General features: G+C 39.3%; 1 protein-coding gene across 1 annotated transcript in view; it reads left to right on the top strand.

The window, feature by feature from the left end:
• rngtt (RNA guanylyltransferase and 5'-phosphatase) overlaps nt 1-21,053 on the top strand; it is a 106,624-nt gene that overhangs the window by 70,823 nt on the left and 14,748 nt on the right. Inside the window, exons 12-13 of the mRNA XM_034135644.1 lie at nt 63-131; nt 16,655-16,755. Coding sequence (XP_033991535.1) covers nt 63-131; nt 16,655-16,755 — 170 coding nt within the window. The remainder of the gene's footprint in view (nt 1-62; nt 132-16,654; nt 16,756-21,053) is intronic.

The raw sequence follows: 21,053 nt of genomic DNA, 5'->3' as shown, positions 1-21,053 counted from the left end.
CCTTCTTGGCATTTATTGGTTTTCTTGACTGAAACTGTGTTCCCCTTCTTTCTATTTTTCAGCTTCTTGAAGGCAGCTTCACGTCCCAGGTCAGCCATGAAGTCGACGGGCTTATCTTCCAGCCGTGCGGGGTAAGCCTCCATCTATGTATGACGATTTGTCTTTTATTCAAAGCCTTCGCCTCGTTGCCACAGCGTTTCTCTCCAGAAGCTACTACATAGGATTAGGACAGCTTGTCACTACCACCGGCCGTTTGTCACTCTGTCTCGCCCCCTGTTATTGTAAGGGAAACCACACTCCTACATGAATTCACACAAACGCAGGGCTCTCTATAGGAGGCTGCACAGTCAAACGGACACATGGCAGTGAGTGTGTTACAACGGAAACAGCTTGGGTAAGAATACCAATTGGTTGTTAGAACAGCAGAAAGTCACTGATATCTCCGACGTTAATACTATTCCTTATTTCTTCTCATGTGACGGACTCAAAGCCCCATATTCCACTGTGTAAAATATAAAATATCCTATCGCTCGTAGCACTAAAGCAGGAATAGGAGCGGTATCTAAAGGTTTCTTTTTTTTATGATGTCGAAAAATCAGTGATAGCTATACGTAGTTCCTGCTGAGAATATTTGTGCATATTATTCTCAGCTCTTGAATATTAGTCTTGCTGTATCAACTGTTCATGTAAAGCTTCTACATCTCAATCTGAAGTGAAATTCTGCCCTCAAATTTCATTGCTTGATTTGCATCTTTAACATTTTAGGTAATATAAGTAGGGCTGTGCGATTATGGCAAAAATCATAATCACGATTATTTTGGTCAATAATTGATATCACGATTATTAAAAACGATTATCCATTTACTTTGAAAACATCCATATATTGAAAAAACAAATGTGAACAGTATGTTTTTAACAGTTGATTACCCTGAACTTTAAGTATAATTCAACTGAAAAAAAAATAAAAAATTACATTTTTTTTTTTTTTTTTAATAAAAATAATAATCGTTTTATTTAGATTACATTGTTTTCGTAATCGTTGCAAGCCAAAATCGTAATCGAGATTAAAATACGATTAATTGCACAGCCCTAATGTTAAGTCATTCCTTAAATAGATTGGTGTTCAAATATAACAATTGAAGCCATGACGAGATCATGTTTTAAACTTAAACTAATAACTAGACTGCTGCTTGGAGAGCCTAATGATACATTCATGTGCTCTTTAGTTTAGATGATCCCATTGTCAGACTTTGGTGTGTCCAAGAGCTTTACGTTTGAAAGTAGAAACAACATGGATGCAACAGAAAAAAGTGTATTTTACATTGCTCTGAGCTCTTAAGAAAAACTTGTTGATAGCTGTTTTCGACTTGTTGTTTTGGCTTCCCAGAGGAATTGTGTCACTGCAGGGCAAGTGCCATGCCTTGCGATGTTTACAAAAGTGAAAGATAATTTGTGTGTCCACCCTGGGATACAACTTTCCTCCAAAATGTAATAGGTTTGTCCTTGGCCAATGCGATATCCTTTCACCGAATCTCATGAAAAAGGAGTCCTAATCCTGTAAACATGCCCGATTGAACATGACTGCACTCTTAATATATGTAACAGTTAATAACTCTTTTCCAGACTTGTATTTAAGTTTGTTGCTGATGGAAAACCATTTTGAATATTTAATGCATTCATTTTGTACACCAGAGTCTAATTTGTATCCATTGGCATGCCTTCAAGCAGAGAGGGGGTATTTAAAAATTGCAACAAAAATGCAAAATGTTTTTGGCTGGACTGACTCCAGACAATTTGCAAGTCAAAGAACTGGACAGCTCTCGCTAACATGGATAATAGGTGTCAACATTGTGTGTGTGTGGACACCTGCAGCTTGTTTGTTTTGACCGTGGACATGTTGAACACCTATTCGGTCAAAGGCATATAATCAGACATGTCCAACAACTGCTGCTCGGCCAGCTTATTGTTCCCTGGCCAAAGCCCACTGAGTCCTGTTAAATCAGGCATTTCAGCAATGCAGGGATTTTCTGCCTTTTTTAACTGATGTGATTTAAAAATGGATTGAGTCTGTATTGAATGTAGCTAATTGCCATCCGAGAGAATAAGCAGATGTTATGACATGGTGAAGATTTTCTTTTAAGGAGTACCATATGGATCGTTTTTGGGCTCAGCATAGCTCGATACCGTATTTCATTGAATTCCTTTTAACCCATTGATGAGCCGGTTTGTGTTAAAAGGGCCTAAATCATGATCTTTTTCATGTACATTTTGTGTCTCTACTGTGAAATGTTTACATGCTTTAATGTTCAAAAAGCTCTTTATATTTCTCATACTGCCTGTGCTGCAACACCTCTTTTCACCCTCTGTCTGAGACCAGAGCCCAGTCTGCTCTGATTGGTTAGCTGGCTGGCTCTGTTGTGATTGTTCAACCTCTAAGAGACGCCACTTAGCCTATCACGTACAATGTGTTGGAGCGCTAGCCTCTGCAGATTATTTACATGCACAAAAAACGATATTGCACACTACAGGAGAGGGAAAACCCCAAAAAGCATATCAAGTTCCCGTTAACTCGTATGGTAACTCTCCATTTTAAAGCCACATAAAAACAATTATGTAGTCTATGTGTGTTTCTCCTTCTTGTTGTTGTTTTGAGTTTGTTCTCTCCTCCTGTGATTTGTTTAGTAATTATCATACAGTGTATGCAGCCGGGTGGCAGCAGATCTCCGGAGAGCTGGAAATTAAATTTGGAGGAGGCAAGTTTACACAGCTGCCCTTCCTCTCCACCGCAACACGAGCAGAGATCAGCTGCATCTCCAAAAACCAAACTCTCTATGGCTGGTTAATGCGTCACTGTCTTGATCAATATGGTAACATAAATGTCTTACTTTAGCAGGTGCTTGCCAATCTGTTTTACTTTATGTACAACATAATCATTCCCAGCCTGTTTTTCACATACTTTCTTGTCTAATGTGGATTTTGCTTCTTTATAAAACAGATGTTGGTATGTAGAGAAGAGGGGATGTTAATTAGTTTTAGTTTCTTATTCCCACAGTTGATTTCTGTTCTGCTGGAAGATAACTTAATAACATCGAAAAATCATTGCTTTAGTTTTAAGTGCACAGAGATGCTTTGGAGAATATTTGTAGGAGCTTGTTTTTGAAGTTATACACAATTCAGAGCAGAAAATGATGTTGGATTGAGAGCCAGACAGCTATTGATTTATTTTTCTCCTGTCAGTGAGTGTGATGAACAACAGTGTCGGAAAAAGGTGTTGAAAGCACTGTGGTCCTCTGGGCGTAAGGATGTATGTGGCATTTGTCGATCCGGACGAGGAAATTGCGACAACATCATCCACATCCCAGTCATGGATTAGGTAGACACTTTAACCGGGCCTGGGATTTGTTTTGTCAGGTGCTTTTGAAATGATTGCTGTTCAACAAGCAGGAATAGAATCAGCCAGGACAATGTGCAAATGTTCTGTCAAGAAGGAAACTGATTGCATGGACAGGTCCTTTCGCTGCGCTGGTGCTTTTAGTCACCTGTTTTATATAATTCTTCCTTTTGAATTAGATGTAACTTCCACGACAATGACAAAAAGCTCAATTTTAGAAATAGATAAAGGAAAGCTGTCTGTGCTCAGTCCCATTCTGTCAATCTGGGATCAAATCACCGTTCATTGAGATGTTTCTCAGCAGTTTCATGACTCTGACAGAAGGTGAGCAGCTGGTTCCCGTCTGCACAGCCGCTCAAACTAATGGGCCGGGGTCGGAAAGCTGACAAGTCTAATGTGGCTAAAGAATGATGCAACTAGTCAGCCATCTGATGTAACATCGCAACAGCAGCTTTTATACAATACTCTACCTTTTTTTTACTTTTTATCAGCATCTTCAATAAACATATGGGTATGTTGTTTATGAGTTTCACTAAAAACTGCAGCAGAAACTCATTCAAATGGTAACAACAACCCTAACCCTCCATAGGCCAAGGTGACAGACCACACCTACTGTTTGTTATGGCGCGTTTCCACTACACGGCCTCGCTCGGCCCCGCTCGGTATGGCTGGGCCTCGTTAGGACTGGCTCACTTTATGGCGCATTTCCATTACAGTTTAGGAACTGGGGTAGTATCTATAGTATTGCAGTGTAGGCGGAGCCGTGACGTGATCTTCAGAGAACCCCAGAAAAACAACACAGCCGTTAGCTGTTAGCACTCAGAGCTCACAGCTCCTCATATATGTTCAGAAACTAGACAAAAGTTAAACAAGTACAAACCACAGACTGCCTGTGTCATGGCGAATACAGTCGCTGCTTTATTTATGTCTGTATAGGCCGTTGTTGTGAGTGTGGACGGTCGGAGCATATACTGCGTTAGCTTAGCCAATCTCCATTTAGAAAACAAGCATTTTGACTTGACAAAGCATTAATTCATGGAAATGTCATCTTTGAGAAGTCCTATTCCAACTGAGTGTGTTTGCATTTGAAGATAAGTAAGAAAAAGTCCTGTCCATGTCGCAGTGTTCATGATTGTTCACATAAAAGAAGCGCTAACACAATCAGTAATAGCAAACTTAACCTTGTGTTAAAGAAGATGTTCTGCACCAAAGACAAACGTTCAGCACGATGGCAAACAGCGCTGGAGAAGTATTTTTCAAGAGGTTATTAAATATTTACAGGGGAAAGTTAAGGACATTGGCTGGAGGCAGATAAGGCGTCGAGGGGCATGGCTGCTTTTCGCCAATTTTTTTGTTTAACTTATCTTAGGGGGGTGATTTTTGAAAAGCAAGAGAATACAGCTTTGTGATGTTGAGATATATTTTCCCCCGGTTTTCAGTTTTGTCTGCAGCATAAACAGAAAGTGAAGCTCCAATAATGAGCTGTCCATTGTCCGCAAGCCATAATAAAAAAAAGCATATAAAGAAAAGTTTGGCGTTGTGTGGTTTGTGAATTGCACTTTTTGAAATGCATTCACTTGCCCTGACCTTTAGCTTGTGTAATTGGGTTATTGATTGACACCGTGGCTGCTGTTTGAAATGTCCTCGATATGGTGACGAGTGTAAATAACACATTATTTGAGAAGGATGCTGTGCAGTGGGAGCGAACATTTGGGGTTGTGTGAGAGAGCTCTTAATGCCATTTCAGACAGCGTTTTGTTCTCTATGAAACACATTGGATTGTTTCCCTCTTCTGTAGAAAATAATTGTTTAATTGCTTTGATTAGCCATATGTATATCTAGAATTTAGGAGATTATGATTGGTGTTGTATTAGCATCTGGTTTCTGTGAACGCTGTGTCAGGGTAACATTTTCGAGAATGTGTTTTTGAACATTGCAGGGTTACAGTATTTGTATCACATTTTGGTTCAGATTGAAAATTCTTCTCTGAATGTCATAGTGATCCATCCTTTATTAAAGGTCCCATGTCATGGCCATTTCTACTGATTATATTTCCATTGTTGAGGTCTACTAGAATAGATTTAAATTGTGCAATTTTCCAAACTCACATTGGTTTCTCATACAGCATCTCTGTAAAGTATGTGTATTCACTCTCTGTCCTAAACGGCTTGTTGGAGCTCCTGCCCCCCCCCCTCCCTGTGAGCCCAGTGTGCTCTGATTGGTTGGGACGTTGCGAGGCTCGCTGCTGCTCGCTGCTGTTAGTTAGCCAAGGGATCCTGGTGTGTGAGGTGCTCCGCGGATTGGTCCATTTGGGCCAATCCGGTCATTTGTTGTTGATTTGGGTGTTCACACGTCACAGAACCCAGGAAGCAAACAATGGAAAAAGAGAAATCTCCAACAAGGCGTTCTGGGGCAGCATAGACAGGTCTTTTCTGTGTTAGAGTTTTATTCGCTACAGGGTGTACTTTGAGGGTTTGTGACTCTGCAGACAGTTTACATGCATAATAACCTTCATAACACACAAGGGGACGGGTAATAACCGGAAAAGCATGACATGGGCCCTTTAAGTGAGAAATGTCATCTCTCCCACAAAGTGAAATGACCTTAAAACTACATATTTGATAAGATTTGTTTTTCAGGCGCATTACTTGCTTATTAAAAGGCCTTTTTCACTGCAGTTTACAGCAACACTGGGAATAATTGTATCACCAACACCACTACTAACCACCAATGTTTGCATGGGGCCAGTAGCACTGCCTCACATCGTGATTGTTGTCCAGAGTCATTGATTTTGTCCACCTCTACACCCACCAGTGCAATGTTAATCTCTCATGTTTGAAGGGGATTATAGTGGCCCCCGGGTTAATCTCAGCAGGGGCGGCTGTGATCATCCATTAGTATTAGCACAAAGGTAGCCTGCAGTCACTGGGTGTGTTATCTCATCCAGCACATGGTGTACGAGGAATATGCTTCCTTTGTTTAGGGAACACAGGGAAAGATTTTGAGTTTATAACAGAACCATTGACACAGATGGTTGAATTGCCTACAGGAGAGCACTCCAGATTGTGATCTCTGTTTAAAGAATACAAAGAAGAGCACAAGTAAATACATAAAAAAACTAAAATCATTTCAGCATCAAAACCCAAGTCAGTGCAGAAGGTGTGACTCACATTAATACTGGACCCAGTGAGGCTTTAACAATCATTTTAAATGCAGTGGTGGATGAATTATTGGCATCAAAGTGTAATTAAAGTACCAAAAGGAGAAGTACTCATTATGCACAATGGCCCAATTCAGAATAATACAAATGATATGTCTTGGCTATAATTATTGATGCATTAATGTGTTTCTCAGTTTAATGTTGCAGTTCGTACGAGAGGAGCTTGTGAATTTCACCAAGGAATCAGTCAAGTTTATTTTAACCCATAAGTAATTTTTATATTATATGTTATCTCAGTCCTCAAAACTCAAGTTATCAAATAGATGTTCTGGAGACAAAATTACTAATATCTCCCTCTAAGATGTAGTGGAGATATATGAAGTAGCAGAAAATGGCAGTACTCAAGTATTATTTTAGATATATATACTATGTGAGTTTAAGAGGTCAAATCATTGGTTATTGTGCATTTTATTTGTGTAAAGAATTCAGGGTTTCCCACACATAGACTTTACTTGGGCCGCCCAGGTATATTGACGCCCGCCAAAGTATATTTCGCGACCCATTTAGGTTTAAAAATGTTGTATCCGTCCGTGAGCATGACGCCATCCGCGATCGATTAAGTAGTGGACAACGGCCCCTCCTTTACCTGTTTGCTCCGCACTCACGTGCAGTAACCCCGCTGCGAGGCTCGGGCGAACAGTTCATGAGCTGCTTTTGTGGCAGACTACAGCGCCACTTACAGGCCTGGCATATGTACTACAGCGTCTCCAGCGCTTTCGAGCGGCAATGGCCGGCCGTGGACCAACCCCACATTCCCCTGATAGGTGGCCCAATAGCCGTAGCGCCACTTTCCTGACGTCAGTAAAGTGTTCAAATCTGGATCAGTTTTTATCAGATCCGTTGCAGCCCCTTTTTTAGAGATTTGGGTATGGAGGAAAATAGAGAAGGTTAGCAACCAACCCTACCGCCACAAGTATATTTCAGATCTGTGGGAAACACTGGAATTAGTATAATACATTCTGTGCTTTGCTATTTCTATTCCTTGCTATTACTCTTCGACTTTCCACTGTCCCTGTATTCCTAAACCTTGTTTTTTCCAAGAAATTGTACATTCACACCAAGACCCAGCCGAAAAACACATTGTAAACCTATTGTGTCTGAGCTGAAAGAGAGGGAGCTATCCTCTGGGGAACAGATTTATTAGACTTGTCCGTCTTTTTGTCTGCGGCACACTAACACAATGAATCTGCTTCAGAGCATTAAGCGGTTATCGACTTATCAACGGGCTCCAAATCACACTGTAAACTTTACAGTTACAGGGTGTCCGCGGGGTCTTAAAAAGTATTAAAAGTTGATAAATCAATTTAGCGAAAATGAAGGCTATTAAAAAGTATTAAACGACATTTTCCAAGGTATTACATTTTGTAGCTTGTTTTCAATAAGTATATAAATTGTCCAAAGAGGTTGTATTCTACAGTCTGCCTGAATGTAATCATTGCGTAGGTGTGTAGTGTGATTCTGTGTAGTTTATTTATGGCATCCCGTTGGGTTTGACGTCATCTGAACAGGACATTGCACGCTCACTGCTTGATAGCGCGCGAAGGTCCGTTTACGCCGGTTGTTAAACAACATCGTTATGGGGAAATGCAAGTTTGCGTCCAAATGGTTGGAAGATAAGGAGGAAGGACAATCAATACTGTATATAGTAAATGTGAGGTAGAGTGTGTCGCCAAGGTAACCGGTTAAAACTCAAAGTGGCGATGAGGTCTTAAAATGTATGGAACGGGTCTTAAAAGGTCTTACATTTGACTTCAGGATTCCTGCATATACCCTGATTTATATATTCAGTTTAATATTTAATATTCCATCCCTCACATACTTGTGCATATATAATAACTTGCTTTATATTTTGTAATTGTTCATTTGTAAATTCAACACGTATATTTTCTACTTTCTTTAATTTGTATTATACAATGTCTTTTTATGCTGCTGCAACACAAACATTTACCAAATTGGGATCAATAAAGTACCATCTTATCTTATCTTGAAGCATACCCTCAAGAAAGCAGTTTTTTCCTCCAATATAATTAATTTTAAACATTTATTAAGCTTTCGTTTATTATGGGTGCTTTCTAGCATCATTTGTTAAAGTCGTTACATCTGTAAACACAATGGTATCATTATGGTCAATAAGCGTTCTGATATTAAGCAGACACAACAAGTATGTATTATTATGTATTATATAAATAGTTGTGCAGCAGATATAGCCTGGGCATGCCTTATACAAGTGCCCAATCTTTCATTCAAAGCCTAAAATGTCTGTGTGTAATAGCTATCATTTGTATCTTACTCATTCAGAGGGAGATACCGTATTTATATCCTTTGAGAGGCAATCTTTTTTAGGAACTGGAAAGCAAATCCTATTTATGGCAGGGTGTATTTTGCAAGTGTTAGAAATTCAGAAGCAAGGCATTAACATAATACGTAAATTAAAGTCATAAAAATCATTCTTGAATTAATCTAGATTGTTTACGAGGACATTTTGTACAGGTTTTCACTGCTCTTATTGGATAAAGACAAATGCAGTGTGTACCGTGTGTATATATTTTGGTTTTTATTTGTTTTCTTAACCTTAATTTGTTTACCGCAAACATTTGTATTGCCCTTTTATGTATTAAAAGTTAGATATGCCCAGAGGTGGGGACTCGAGTCACATGACTTGACTCGAGTCGCATATTTTTTGACTTGAGACTTGCTTGACTAACATTGATAAAAGACTTGACTTGACTTTGACTTGGTATTCATGACTTGAGACTTGACTTAAGCTTGAGACAGATGACTTGAAAGGACTTGACTGTTTAAAATTTAATATTTGCGTTTTTGTAGTGAGATATTACGTTTAGTTTTTTCGAAAAACGTGATTGGGTGATTATAGCGCCATGCGCGCAAACCTGGCAACCCACTAGACGGCAGGAGCGTCAGTTAACATGGCAGCGGCTAGCGTTACTCCACAAATAGTCAAGTTTGGATTCAAGGATTATGTTGTTGATGACGCTAATAAGAAGAGAACAGCGGTATGCAGGGTCTGCAGCATAAAGATCAGTGACACGACCACCACAACATCCAACTTCATTCGTCACTACAAAAAAAACCCACAGAGAAAGGTGCGTGAATGTGTTGTGTTAGCTAGAAAGCTAACGTTAAGTTTAAGCTACGTTAGACTTGGTTTCAAATCGATGAAGCATTACAAAGAGAAGACAAAACGGTAAATTAACACTAGAACTGCCAAGGGATTCATTTTGACTAACCCTGATACTGACGGGCTGTCAGGAGAGAGAGAGAGAGAGAGAGAGAGGGAAAGAGATGCCTCGTTTATTTCCCCTGTGTTATCAGAAGTTACTGTAAACTTTTGAATAATGTAGTTCATCTACTTTTAGTAGTTTGTTTAAATGTTTTAATTATGATGTTTTTGTTTGTAGAAGTGCATCATTCCTTGATTTATTGTAAAAATGAATCTGAACTTTTTGATCTGTTATGATGATAAACTGAACAAATTAAATGATTTGAAAATGATATCTATGTAGGTGCTGACGCTGTTGGCGGTTCTAGTGTTAACAGACATTTAAATTAAATATGTGTAATGGCAAATGCCATATACGATTTTCTTACCTGGAATTCTGCCTTTTTGAACAGACTTTTTGATTGAGTCCTAGCTATATTGTCTGCAGTTCTAGGGTTAATATGAATCTAATATGATTGTCATCGGTCTAAATTAGATTTCAAATGATTAACTGTGTATGTAATGAAGATCATAGCCATTTTCATAACCACTGTCTTTTAACTGATTTAAATGCGGAAACTGGGCTTATTCATCAGAATTTCGTATGACTTGACTTGACTTGACCTGAGCAATGACTTGACTTGACTTGCTTGACTCTCACCACAGTGACTTGGGACTTGCTTGATACTTGTAGGTCAAGACTTGAGACTTGCTCATGACTTGCACATGTAGGACTTACTCCCACCTCTGGATATGCCAGATTATAACACCATAGTTGAATGATTAATAGTTTAAGTAATAGTTATAGTTTTGTCATATGAAGTTTGTCACATTTTGTATTCGAAATGACTATATTTTAGTTTATTTTTATAATTGATCTTTAAGGAAATCCCACACCTGGACTAGAGAAAAATCAAGTCAAATTGTTTTCTACTTGGAGAACATGCCGTACTTCACAAAGAGCAGTGGTTCCACATTTTAGTCTCCTGTTTTCCTCCACATGCTTTGAGACAAAGGGAAAATGACAGAGCCCTATTTCCTCCTGTGGAAATATGGATTGCACCAGATAATAATAAATTAATAATACATTTAATTTATATAGCGCTTCTCATCTGCCAAGACAAATCTCGAGGCGCTCAGATCAAATGCAACCTGGTTATTTCAGGACTTTAAAAGGGTAACAAATCTCTGATCTGCAGCCGTTCAATGGCCTGTCACTTTGTCTGTTTGCTGTTGTCTCGCTGGACTCTAATAGTTGGTCCACCTCCCTCCAGGTTATTGACTTCAGGGAAAAGGTACTGCTCGGTCCTTCCAATGAAAACAGACTTTCTAACAATAGCATCCAGAAAGCTGCTGTCTCAAAACCTCTAAAGTGTCTGTGAAAAGTATATATATTCAATAACCACTACCTGAGTTTTTTTAACGAGCTTTAAAGGTCCCCTATTATACTGTTTTTTATCAATATATTATAGGTCTCAGATATATACAAACATGTCTCTGAAGTGTTTGGCTCCAAATACCAAACAGATCATTGCAGCATCCCATAATCCCCTCTGTTTCAGCCCTGTTTCAAAAGTGCTGATTCTCTGTCTGTTACTTTAGATGAAAATAAGGAGCCCCTCCCCACGCCCCTCTGAGAGATATTTGGTTAAAAAGAACACAATGGTGCTCTAGGAGGAGATTCAGGTGATAAGGTGGGGGGGGTGGGGTTACCTTGGTTGGTGATTGGCTAATGGTTACAAAAGCAAAAAAACATGATGACATCACAAAGTGGCCAAATTCTGATCAGCTAATTTTCAGACAGGTTTTTATATAAATGGATCAGGACAGAAAGTGAGAGAATCTTTTTTCCTGAAACTTTCAGAATCTCTTTACACAGAGGGGACACATGTTGATGTAGAAAAGACAGGATAAAGTGGATTTTGCACAATAGGTGACCTTTAATGTTCAGTTAATGCTGGGACAAGCATGTATTTTCTGCGTTGGGTTTTCTTGCCACATCAGACTATTTTGAAGATAGCAGCTGCTTGTGGAAGTTAAACAGCATTAAGTAGCCGTTTTTCGGACAACATTTCGATGTTATCTTTGTCACCAGAAAGGTTTAGTTAAGGTATAAAGGTAAAAGTAATAAGAGCAGTGCTTACACTGTCAAACTGCTGGTGAGTGTTTTCATTAAGAAACACTGAATGTTAATATCACTTCTGTTTGTTTACAAGAAAGCGCCACAAGGCATCTTTAAGGTAACCTTGAAATAACTAATAAAGAGCGGAGCTTTATTAAATTGCGTTTACATACATACATATAATGTGTAATACAGTATTAAGTGACTCAATAAAATGACTAACAAAGCACTTGTATACTAATAAAGGACTGGCTTATCTAAAGCTAGTTGAGTAGCACTTGAAATGTTTTGGCTCTATGAAACCTGATGTACTTATATGATTCTGTTTTCTTCAAGTTTGTATCTTCTTGGTCGAATGCACTTATTGTAAGTCGCTTTGGATAAAAGCGTCAGCTAAATGCAATGCAATGTAATGTAATGCATACAAGTATATATTTTCAACGCAATATGTTTTGATTTAATAAGTAACAACATCTACAAAGTAGGGCGTCTGATGAGTTTGCTATTACTATAATTATGTTATTATGTATATTTCCCAAGACAGGTAAAGTAATTGGTTTGTTATACAGTAATTACAGTCCTTTGAGTTGGCTTTAATTTGATTTAAATTTGTATCTATAAGCCGCCCTTTTGCTTTGCACCTCTGTACGTTTTTTGCCCCCTGCAGTCTGACGCTTGCAGCCTCTGATTTGGAAATGAAACGGCAGCCAATTTATATGCAATGGAACATCATTAAAGGAAAATGATTGTGATGGATGGGAGATGTGTTCTGCAATGCAATGCAGGGTTTGAAGGTCTGTTTTGCACTTCAATAATAAAGCTCTTGTTTTGTATGTGCAGTCACTTATTGACGAGGCTAACAAAAGTAATGAAAGCCAGAGTACCACCGGTGGCCCTTTTTCATTTGGAAAATAATTAGAAGGTATTCTATTTATTTATTCAGAAGGTTGTTGCTATGGCTCTGTTGGCAAGGATAAAACAAATGTCCCTATTGTGAGAATTAAAAGCACAAACATTTGAGCAAGATTAAACAAATGTAGGGCAGTGCATTTTCTAGGGTTGACTATTTACATTTTGCATTTAGGTTGAAAGGGGCCCTATAATGGTTTTTTTATGTTATCTTTCCAGTAGTGTGTTACTGTATATAGGTTGTTGTGCATGTGAATGGTCTGCAAAGGCTAATATTAGGCTTCCAGAAATGCCTCAATTGGACTCCTTTGTAATTCCGGGAACATAATGACATCAATATGTAACACTCGCGCTTGTATTGGCTAGCGATCCAACCAGTGTTTCCACCATACCAGGGCTGAGAGGGCGTCCACCCCGAGAGCGGGGGGGGGAGGGGGTGTGAAGTCGTGTCGTGTCACGTGACTTGAATTTTGAATTGAGCCGTCCCTTTATAGATACTATCTCTTTTAGTGATCGGAATTCAGGCTCTTTTTATTGAGCCGGATCATTTGGCTCGGCTCACTAAGAAGAGCCGGCTCTTTCGGCTCCTAAACGGCTCGAGTTCAAATGACGGCAAGACGCCCCCCTGGCGGAAACGCTGGTTCCAACATATTGTACATGATAGGCTAAGGAGCTGGACATCTATAAAGGGTTGACAAATCACAACAGAGCATCACAACAGAGCCGGCCAGCTAACCAATCAGAACCGACTGGGCTCTGGTTTCAGACAGAGGGTGAAAAGAGGTGCTACAGGGACAACATACAAATATTAACTGAAAATTAGCATAATATGTCCTCTTTAAGCTCATTAGAAGACTCTACAGTAGTTCTCCCCTCATATTTAATATAGTAATGAATTGACCAACCCTTTTTGATAACTTAATAAACCCTAGATGCATATTTCGTTTTGCTTTAAAGCCACAGAAATTGAACAAGTCGTTTCACGAGAGGTTATTTTGATATTTGTGCAGCATAGCATAACCGACTGCTTTGAAGTATTTCATTTCCATACCCGTGTTTCCAAGAAGAAAATATGTACTCTGTAGAGGTTCTTCAAAAAGACGCATGCCCTCTTTTCCTTCTCTCTACCTAACTGCAGTGAATAGCCTTTGTGGAGTGAGCTGGTTTCAAAGGCACACGAAGGGCGCCTCACACAGGTAGAGCTCCACAAAGCAGAAGCACACTTGTGTTCCCTTCGCTGTACACCTGAAGTGAAAAAGTCAAAGTGTCCTTGTATAAACCAATTTATAAAAAGTATAATTTCCTAACTTTGCCACCAGTGCAGCCTTTCATTTTCAAGATGTTGCCCACGCAGACTGAAACCACATCTAGTCATCTTATTTTGTGGTTGAAAACGTTGTCAACATGTGTTTTACTTTTAGGAAATATTGGACATTTTTCTATTTGTCTCGTGCTAAACCACTAAGGCGTTTGGTAAAGGTCACGGTCATTGTGAAAAGTCTAGATATAAAATAGGCTGTAAACTCCCTGTTCTTCATCATGGAGTTCGTATCTTCTACCTTGTATTGTGTCGAGACTGCAAAAGATAACGTGTATGCAGAAATACCAGGGGGCGGCAGTTTGATGTAGTCTCGAGGCAGGCTATTAAGTTATTTTCCTTCAAGTGGAATCATGAAGGGATAAACACTTGTACAACTTAATTAGTTCCAAACCTGCTTTGACACTGAACTCTGAAATAAAAGTTAAAACGTGGGCTGCAGAATCAAACAACATCACTCTATATTCGCTAAGGTTAATTGGTTTGACCCTGACTTGACTGAAAACGATTAGAAAACAACAAATCTCTTGCTATTCATTCATTCCAACAGCTTTACCAAACTCAGACACAAGGCCATGTAAGTGAGAAGGAGTACGGCATTATTTATTCCCATGATGATTGAGAGTTATTTAAAGGGGCCCTATTATGCTATTCCCTATCCTGTAGTTTGTTAAATAATGTATTTATTTGTGCATTTAAATGTTCTGCAAAGGCTAAAATCCCAAAGTTCCCCCCAGAAGGAGTTTCTCTCCAGCACACTCCCCTACTGTCTGAAAACGCCTCCAATGTACTCCTTTGTTTACTTCTGTAACATAGTGACATCACAATGGAAAACTTGCGCTTCTACAGTATAGGCTAGCGTTCCAACACATTGCACGGGTTGGGAAATATCTAAGCTATTGACCAATCACAACAGAGCCGTCCACCAACCAATCAGAGCAGACTGGGCTGTGGTTTCAGACAGAGGGTGAACAGAGGTGCTGCAGCACAGGCAGTATGAGAAAAATAAAGAGCATTTTGAACATTAACGCGTGTAGACATGTCACAGTAGAGACACAAAATACTAATAAGAACCTGAAAAAAAGCATATTAGGACCCCTTCAAGGCATTTCCTTAGGTTCACACATTCATGGAAACCTTTATTTGGTCCTGTACTGTGACGACAAAGATTCTCCTGAGAAAATCCTGTCGGTTTTCCAAACATTTCCCAGGAGTAGACTTCTGTTACCGGGCAACCTGACAGTGACAGAGTCTGGTCATCTGTTGCCGCCTCCACCCGTCATGCCTTTACATTTCTCATGTTCCACCGCACTGCTTTCATGTCCTCCTAAATGTCAGCCACGCATAAATAATTAAAGTGATGCAGGGACCATGTTTGTTGGCTTGTGTGTCATATGGTGTTTCACATTGAGACACAGCAGTGATGTGAATAGTGTAATCATGTTGAATCATAATATGTCAGACTGTTATATATTTACACATTTATAATTGTGCTTCCACCCTGCAATTTTCTACTTGTAATCATTTTGTATTCAAACGTGGAGTGCTTGAACTAATTTCCAAATAACGTCTCTTTTTTGTTTGCATTTCATGACGTTGTTGATACCCAGAGAGTAATTACTAACCTGAGATGTATTCATTTCCACATCTTGCTGATCTCCATAGTTGGATACCAACAGTGTCATAAAAGAGTCGGATTTGTTTAAGGGTTTGCAGCTCATTAACTCTAACATTTAAAACATACAAATTACGCTGTCATTAAGTCTAGTGTTATCTGTTAATACAAACACGTTTGCAAAACAGCTTTTATATGTATTTATCTCACTAAAAAAACAATATGATTAGGCTTGGGGACTACCGGATTACATTTAATGGTATTGGAAAATCAGGATATTTAAAAAACAGTAAATGTATTCCGTTACAGTTACAGTTTTTTAAAATGGGATTACTAGCAGCATTACATTTTTACAATACATTTTCAATATGTTCATATGATATTAAATATTTAAACTATATGTAGTAAACTAAAACGTAGCAATTTCTGTTTTCTTAGATTCTTTTTTCTCCCTTTTTTTTAACTGAAGTATGTGTGTTGTACACTTTCATTGTTGGTGTAAAGATTATTTTCTCAATTTGCTTAATGAATTATTTTAAAGAGCTAAGTAGAGGACACATTTTTGTTACTAAATATCTTAGTTTCTTAGGTTACAATTTTCTGTTGTCTTATATAATACTCTTAGGTAAAAGCCATCTCCTTGATACTTATTTTCTCTTGTATGTATTTGCATTGCATTTGATTGTGAGGTAATTCAAAAGAAACAGAACGTAATCAGCTCACATTCGTTTCTTATTGTGATTTATTGCTGATTAAATGTGTTTACAGGTTACTAGTAATTGTACAGATTACATTTCGTATAGATACGCTCCCAACCCTGCACATGATAGATTGCTAATGGATTTGTTTCCTCCTGCAGAGATACAAGGCCGGCAGGTGTGACGACATCCTCAAGTGGAAACCCCCCAATCTCAACTCTGTGGACTTTCGCCTGAAGATCACCAAAGTCGGAGGAGAAGGGTAAGTCACTGTTGCCAAGGAAACGCTCTCTGGGATGAGTCTAATAGCACCTATCATTTTGTGACACCCTGGAGTACTTCACATGTATGTGATGCTGTGTGTGTGTGTCGGTGTCAAAGGCAACGCTTTTATATTTTCTTTACCATCCAATCATATTTTATGTTTGCCTTTGGCTTTAGTTCTTCTTACAGTAATGCTGTTTCAGTGTTCCTCGTTTGAATCCTTTCACCATCATCGCCTCCATGTTCTTTTGTGCTCATTCCCAGAAATGCGCTGTATGTACAAAGAAAAACACTACTGCCATTTATTTTATCTTTCACTCTATGCTTATCAACCTCTGCCAGATTATTCATTATGAATTATTCAGATCATGATGTTTATCCTGCTAAACATTAGCGCTCTGCTATAAACAATTCTATACCTAGAAAAAGACAAGCAATACCTGGAGTTCAATACATCATTTTGAATGTATTCCTAATATGAAATAGAGAAGTGCATTAATGAGTCCTTGAACCCGGAAAACACTTTACCACTTTAGTCTACCTGGAGTCAATTTTTTTTTAAAGTGTTTGTGGCAAGAAGCCTGAATTAAAGTCTATGGTTAACACAAGCTTAATAGGTTTTGACGTTGTGTTCTGCCACATAAAATGTCAGTAGATACTCCAAAGATTGTCCGAAGACTGTGGGTGTTTCTCATTCTGCTGCAGAGCCACTATTTCAAGCATACTGCGTCATCGAGTGCCGCCGAAGTACTGTTCCAATCTCCGGCATACTTGGAAATCTACCGAGCCCGGCGTACTCCGTTTGGAGAAATATCGAGGCTGCACATGAGTAGACTCCGCGGTCTTAAAATCCCCACAATGCTTTGCGCACGGACCAATTTCCCCAAATCTGTGGCGGAAAATGTAAGGCGGGGCCTCTCATATGACGCACACCTGCACACTTGCTAGCCTGTTCCACTCTTTGTTTTCCGAATGCCAGGAAGGATTCTTGACTCGCTTCTGAAGCAAGATGCTCGGCAGACATGTGCTACCAAGCAAGCGTACTCGCGATTGAGAAACACCCTGTGTCAAAAGAAATCGCACAAGTGACTAAATAAACTACTACAAATCACACCGACACAAGTCTGCATTTAGCTTATCGATGGTGATACCGCAATGTTGTTTTTTTATAGCATTAGGTCAGCTAGTAGTGAGGCTCTAAGAAAGGTAACTGTCAGTAAGTGAACTTGGTCCAGAGTGAAATATTTGGAGTATTTAATAGATTTTTAATAAGACAGTTTGTACTCACATTAATGCTAATAAATCGTTCTGACATCGGTGATCTTTAGACATTTTCTAAAGTGTCACTGAGCAGGTTGACATTTTTAGAACTCGGTTAAACGTCTCAAACCACTATCAGATGGACTGATGTACTGCACTATTCCACATACTCACTTTATTTTATAACTATTTTTCTTTTTGTATTACTCTTACTATCTGTATTATTATTATGTTGCATTGTTGGAGAAGCCTGTGACATAAGATTTTCAACAACATAATTACTTTGTAGCTATGTTGGTAAAGAACCTTGAACCTTGAACTGCACCGACATTTTGTACAAATCTTCATTTTTCCCCAGAGGATTAATCCTTATACTTTTAATGATCCCCTAACTTTCTTTCCTCACCACCAGCAAGTCCAAGTTTTCCCCTTTGTCTAGTGAAATATCTCAACTACTACTATATGTATTTCTATCACATTTTTTACAAACTTTCACGGTTCTCGGTGGATGAATCATAATGACATTTGGGATATTTGACAAATATCATGACCCCTATTGGCTGGATTGTCATTTAATTGGGTACAGCCATTTGTGTAACTTTCAGGATGTATCAGAATAAATCCGTTTAATGATCAGGTCAACATTTTAGCTTCATCTGCAATGTGTTTCTTTGCTAATTGGAAAAAGTTTGCTTGCCAGCATGACAAAACAAAAAGACAATTGTAATTGTGAGCACGTTGGCATGCTTTTATCGCTAGGCACCACATTGTGCCTAAGTGCAATCTAACACTGTCCCTGTATTCCCACCAGCACAATGCACATCTCTTTTTGCTCTGTGTACTTCTTCTTCCGATTGTCTGTGAGTATTTTCTGAGTGCTTGCAAACAGACTCACTGCATTGAGCTTTCTGGTCACGCTGCTTTTTCCTGAGAGAGCCAGGTGACCTTCGTGACTGTCCCTGCTTTGTAGCCACGAGCCTGCCACCATTCACCAACAACAGACTGAGAGGATCATAGCAGGCCACAGTCACTCAATCTCCTCCGAAAGGCAGCCAACTAGGCAGCTTCTAGACTCCTCCCTGTGTGTGGGAGAACACAGACGATCATTGTTGCTGTTGATATTTCCACTGAAAAGATGAATTTAGCTGGCAGAGGAGCAGTCGGCAGACCTCACACAGTCTCGGTTTAGCTTCAAATCTCTCCTTAGTTGCTGTCTGAGAGAGTTAGATGGACAGACATATAAGGTGGCAACAACTGTTTATTCATCTGCCCACACAGTCAGTCCTTGAGTACGTCTTTGTGTGCCGCTGAGGAGTACGCAGCCTTGCAAGTTTTATGAACTTCTCCGAAAGCAGAGGCAGACGGTGATTATCGTGCGACAGGAAGAGGGGAGAGGTGGAAAAGAACAAAATGGAAAGATGAAGCAATCCCAGAACACATGCCAGTGCCCCTCCCAAGCGTGGAAGTGAACCGTCTTGAGAATTGTATAGAAAGCTTGAATAATGGATAATTTGAGACTGTGGGAAGAGGGGATTAGTAATGGTTGAATCATCATTTGTTAGGTGTGTTTGAAGGACATGAAGAAGGAGAATGGTACCTCCTGATTGGCTTGGATTGGCTCCCATGAGGCAAGAGTGCAGGCTTCATGTTACCGGTCTTTATGCACAAGTCTCATTACAGCGTCCCGATCTATATTTGGTGTAAAGGAACCCTGTCCGGTACTCTCACTTCTGACACATCATGTAAAAGCATCAAGGTGACGTTAACAACATATGATGAATGCTTTTATTGTTACGAATTCATCAACATTGGACCTGCAGAGCCACCACGATGTTGACATTAAGTTGTTTTGATTAGACCCGTCTCACGAAGTGCACTGACCGCGTCATTTTATTATATTCCACAATCAAGGGAATTCAAAGCCAACGTAAGAAAAGTGGAAATAAGTTGAACTGGATTTACATCAGCTGAGTGGCGGCAAATAAAGTGCCTACCTGAAAACAATGTTTCAGTGTCAGTAAAAAAAACAAAGGGTTGTTTGGCAGGTTCTTCCGTCTCAGCTTATAGTAGCCCGTATTTCTTGCTTTCCCAAGCGACATGGTGACAGAGGTGCAGATAACGAGTTTCTGGATTTATTGCGGGGTGTCTCTCCTGAGCATTGAGCCGTGAGTGTGACATCTCTGGGGGAAAGTTATGCTGGAGTTGTTGTTTCCATCCAGCTTTTCTAATTAAAAAATGTACATTGAAATGTTTGGATGGAAACGAGGTGTTCTAGGAGTCGCATCTTTTCCTTCAGGGATACCTCAGTACCTTGACGATGGTAGACAGACAGTGTGTGGTTGAGAGTTAGCGACTGAGGGTGGATACAAAACAACCGTAAAGTTATTTAAAATTCATCTCATTAATTGACTCTCTTGTGTAAAAATTGCTTTATTTTCACGAGCAGCCATTGATATTTGCAATAATCGTTTTGCAATATAAACATAACGGCACCACTGTGTAGCATAACATAAACAATAATTGATATAATGATAAAAACAGTGTTGTGTTTTTGTGAAAGTCTGATTTCTATATCCTTTATTTCTCTATGGTCAACCCTGAGTTGCAAACAATTGGCTATCTGGAAGAAGCTGCAGAAAATGTATATTGTTTAAAAAGATGTTTATTGCACTTGTAGTGTAATTCAGAGCGAGTGCATGTGAGATATCAAGAGATCCTCTGATCAGCCATCAGAACAACCATGAAGGATTCTGCAGAGCAAACATGCCGCCGGTCTTTGGGCTCTGAACCGGGAACTTATTTCTCTGAATGGATTTAAAGATTTGTGGAGTTGGCGCCACAGTGGCCCGACCCGGCTGTCTTCAGTTGGCTCATCTTCACAGGGAGCGTTTAGCCTGAACTCCAGCAATCGCATGAAATTCAATGTCTGATTGTTCCACTGTTGAACAATACAATATTTATTATATCTCGTTTACAGTTTTTTATTAAAAAAAAAAATTGTGTTTGTGATCAAATTTGTATTGAGATGAATACACA

The sequence above is a fragment of the Trematomus bernacchii genome, unplaced genomic scaffold, assembly GCF_902827165.1.
Source record: "Trematomus bernacchii unplaced genomic scaffold, fTreBer1.1, whole genome shotgun sequence".
NCBI classification, from domain to species: domain Eukaryota; kingdom Metazoa; phylum Chordata; class Actinopteri; order Perciformes; family Nototheniidae; genus Trematomus; species Trematomus bernacchii.
Note: the sequence above shows the minus strand (reverse complement) of the source record. Positions and strands in the feature narration are given on the sequence as shown.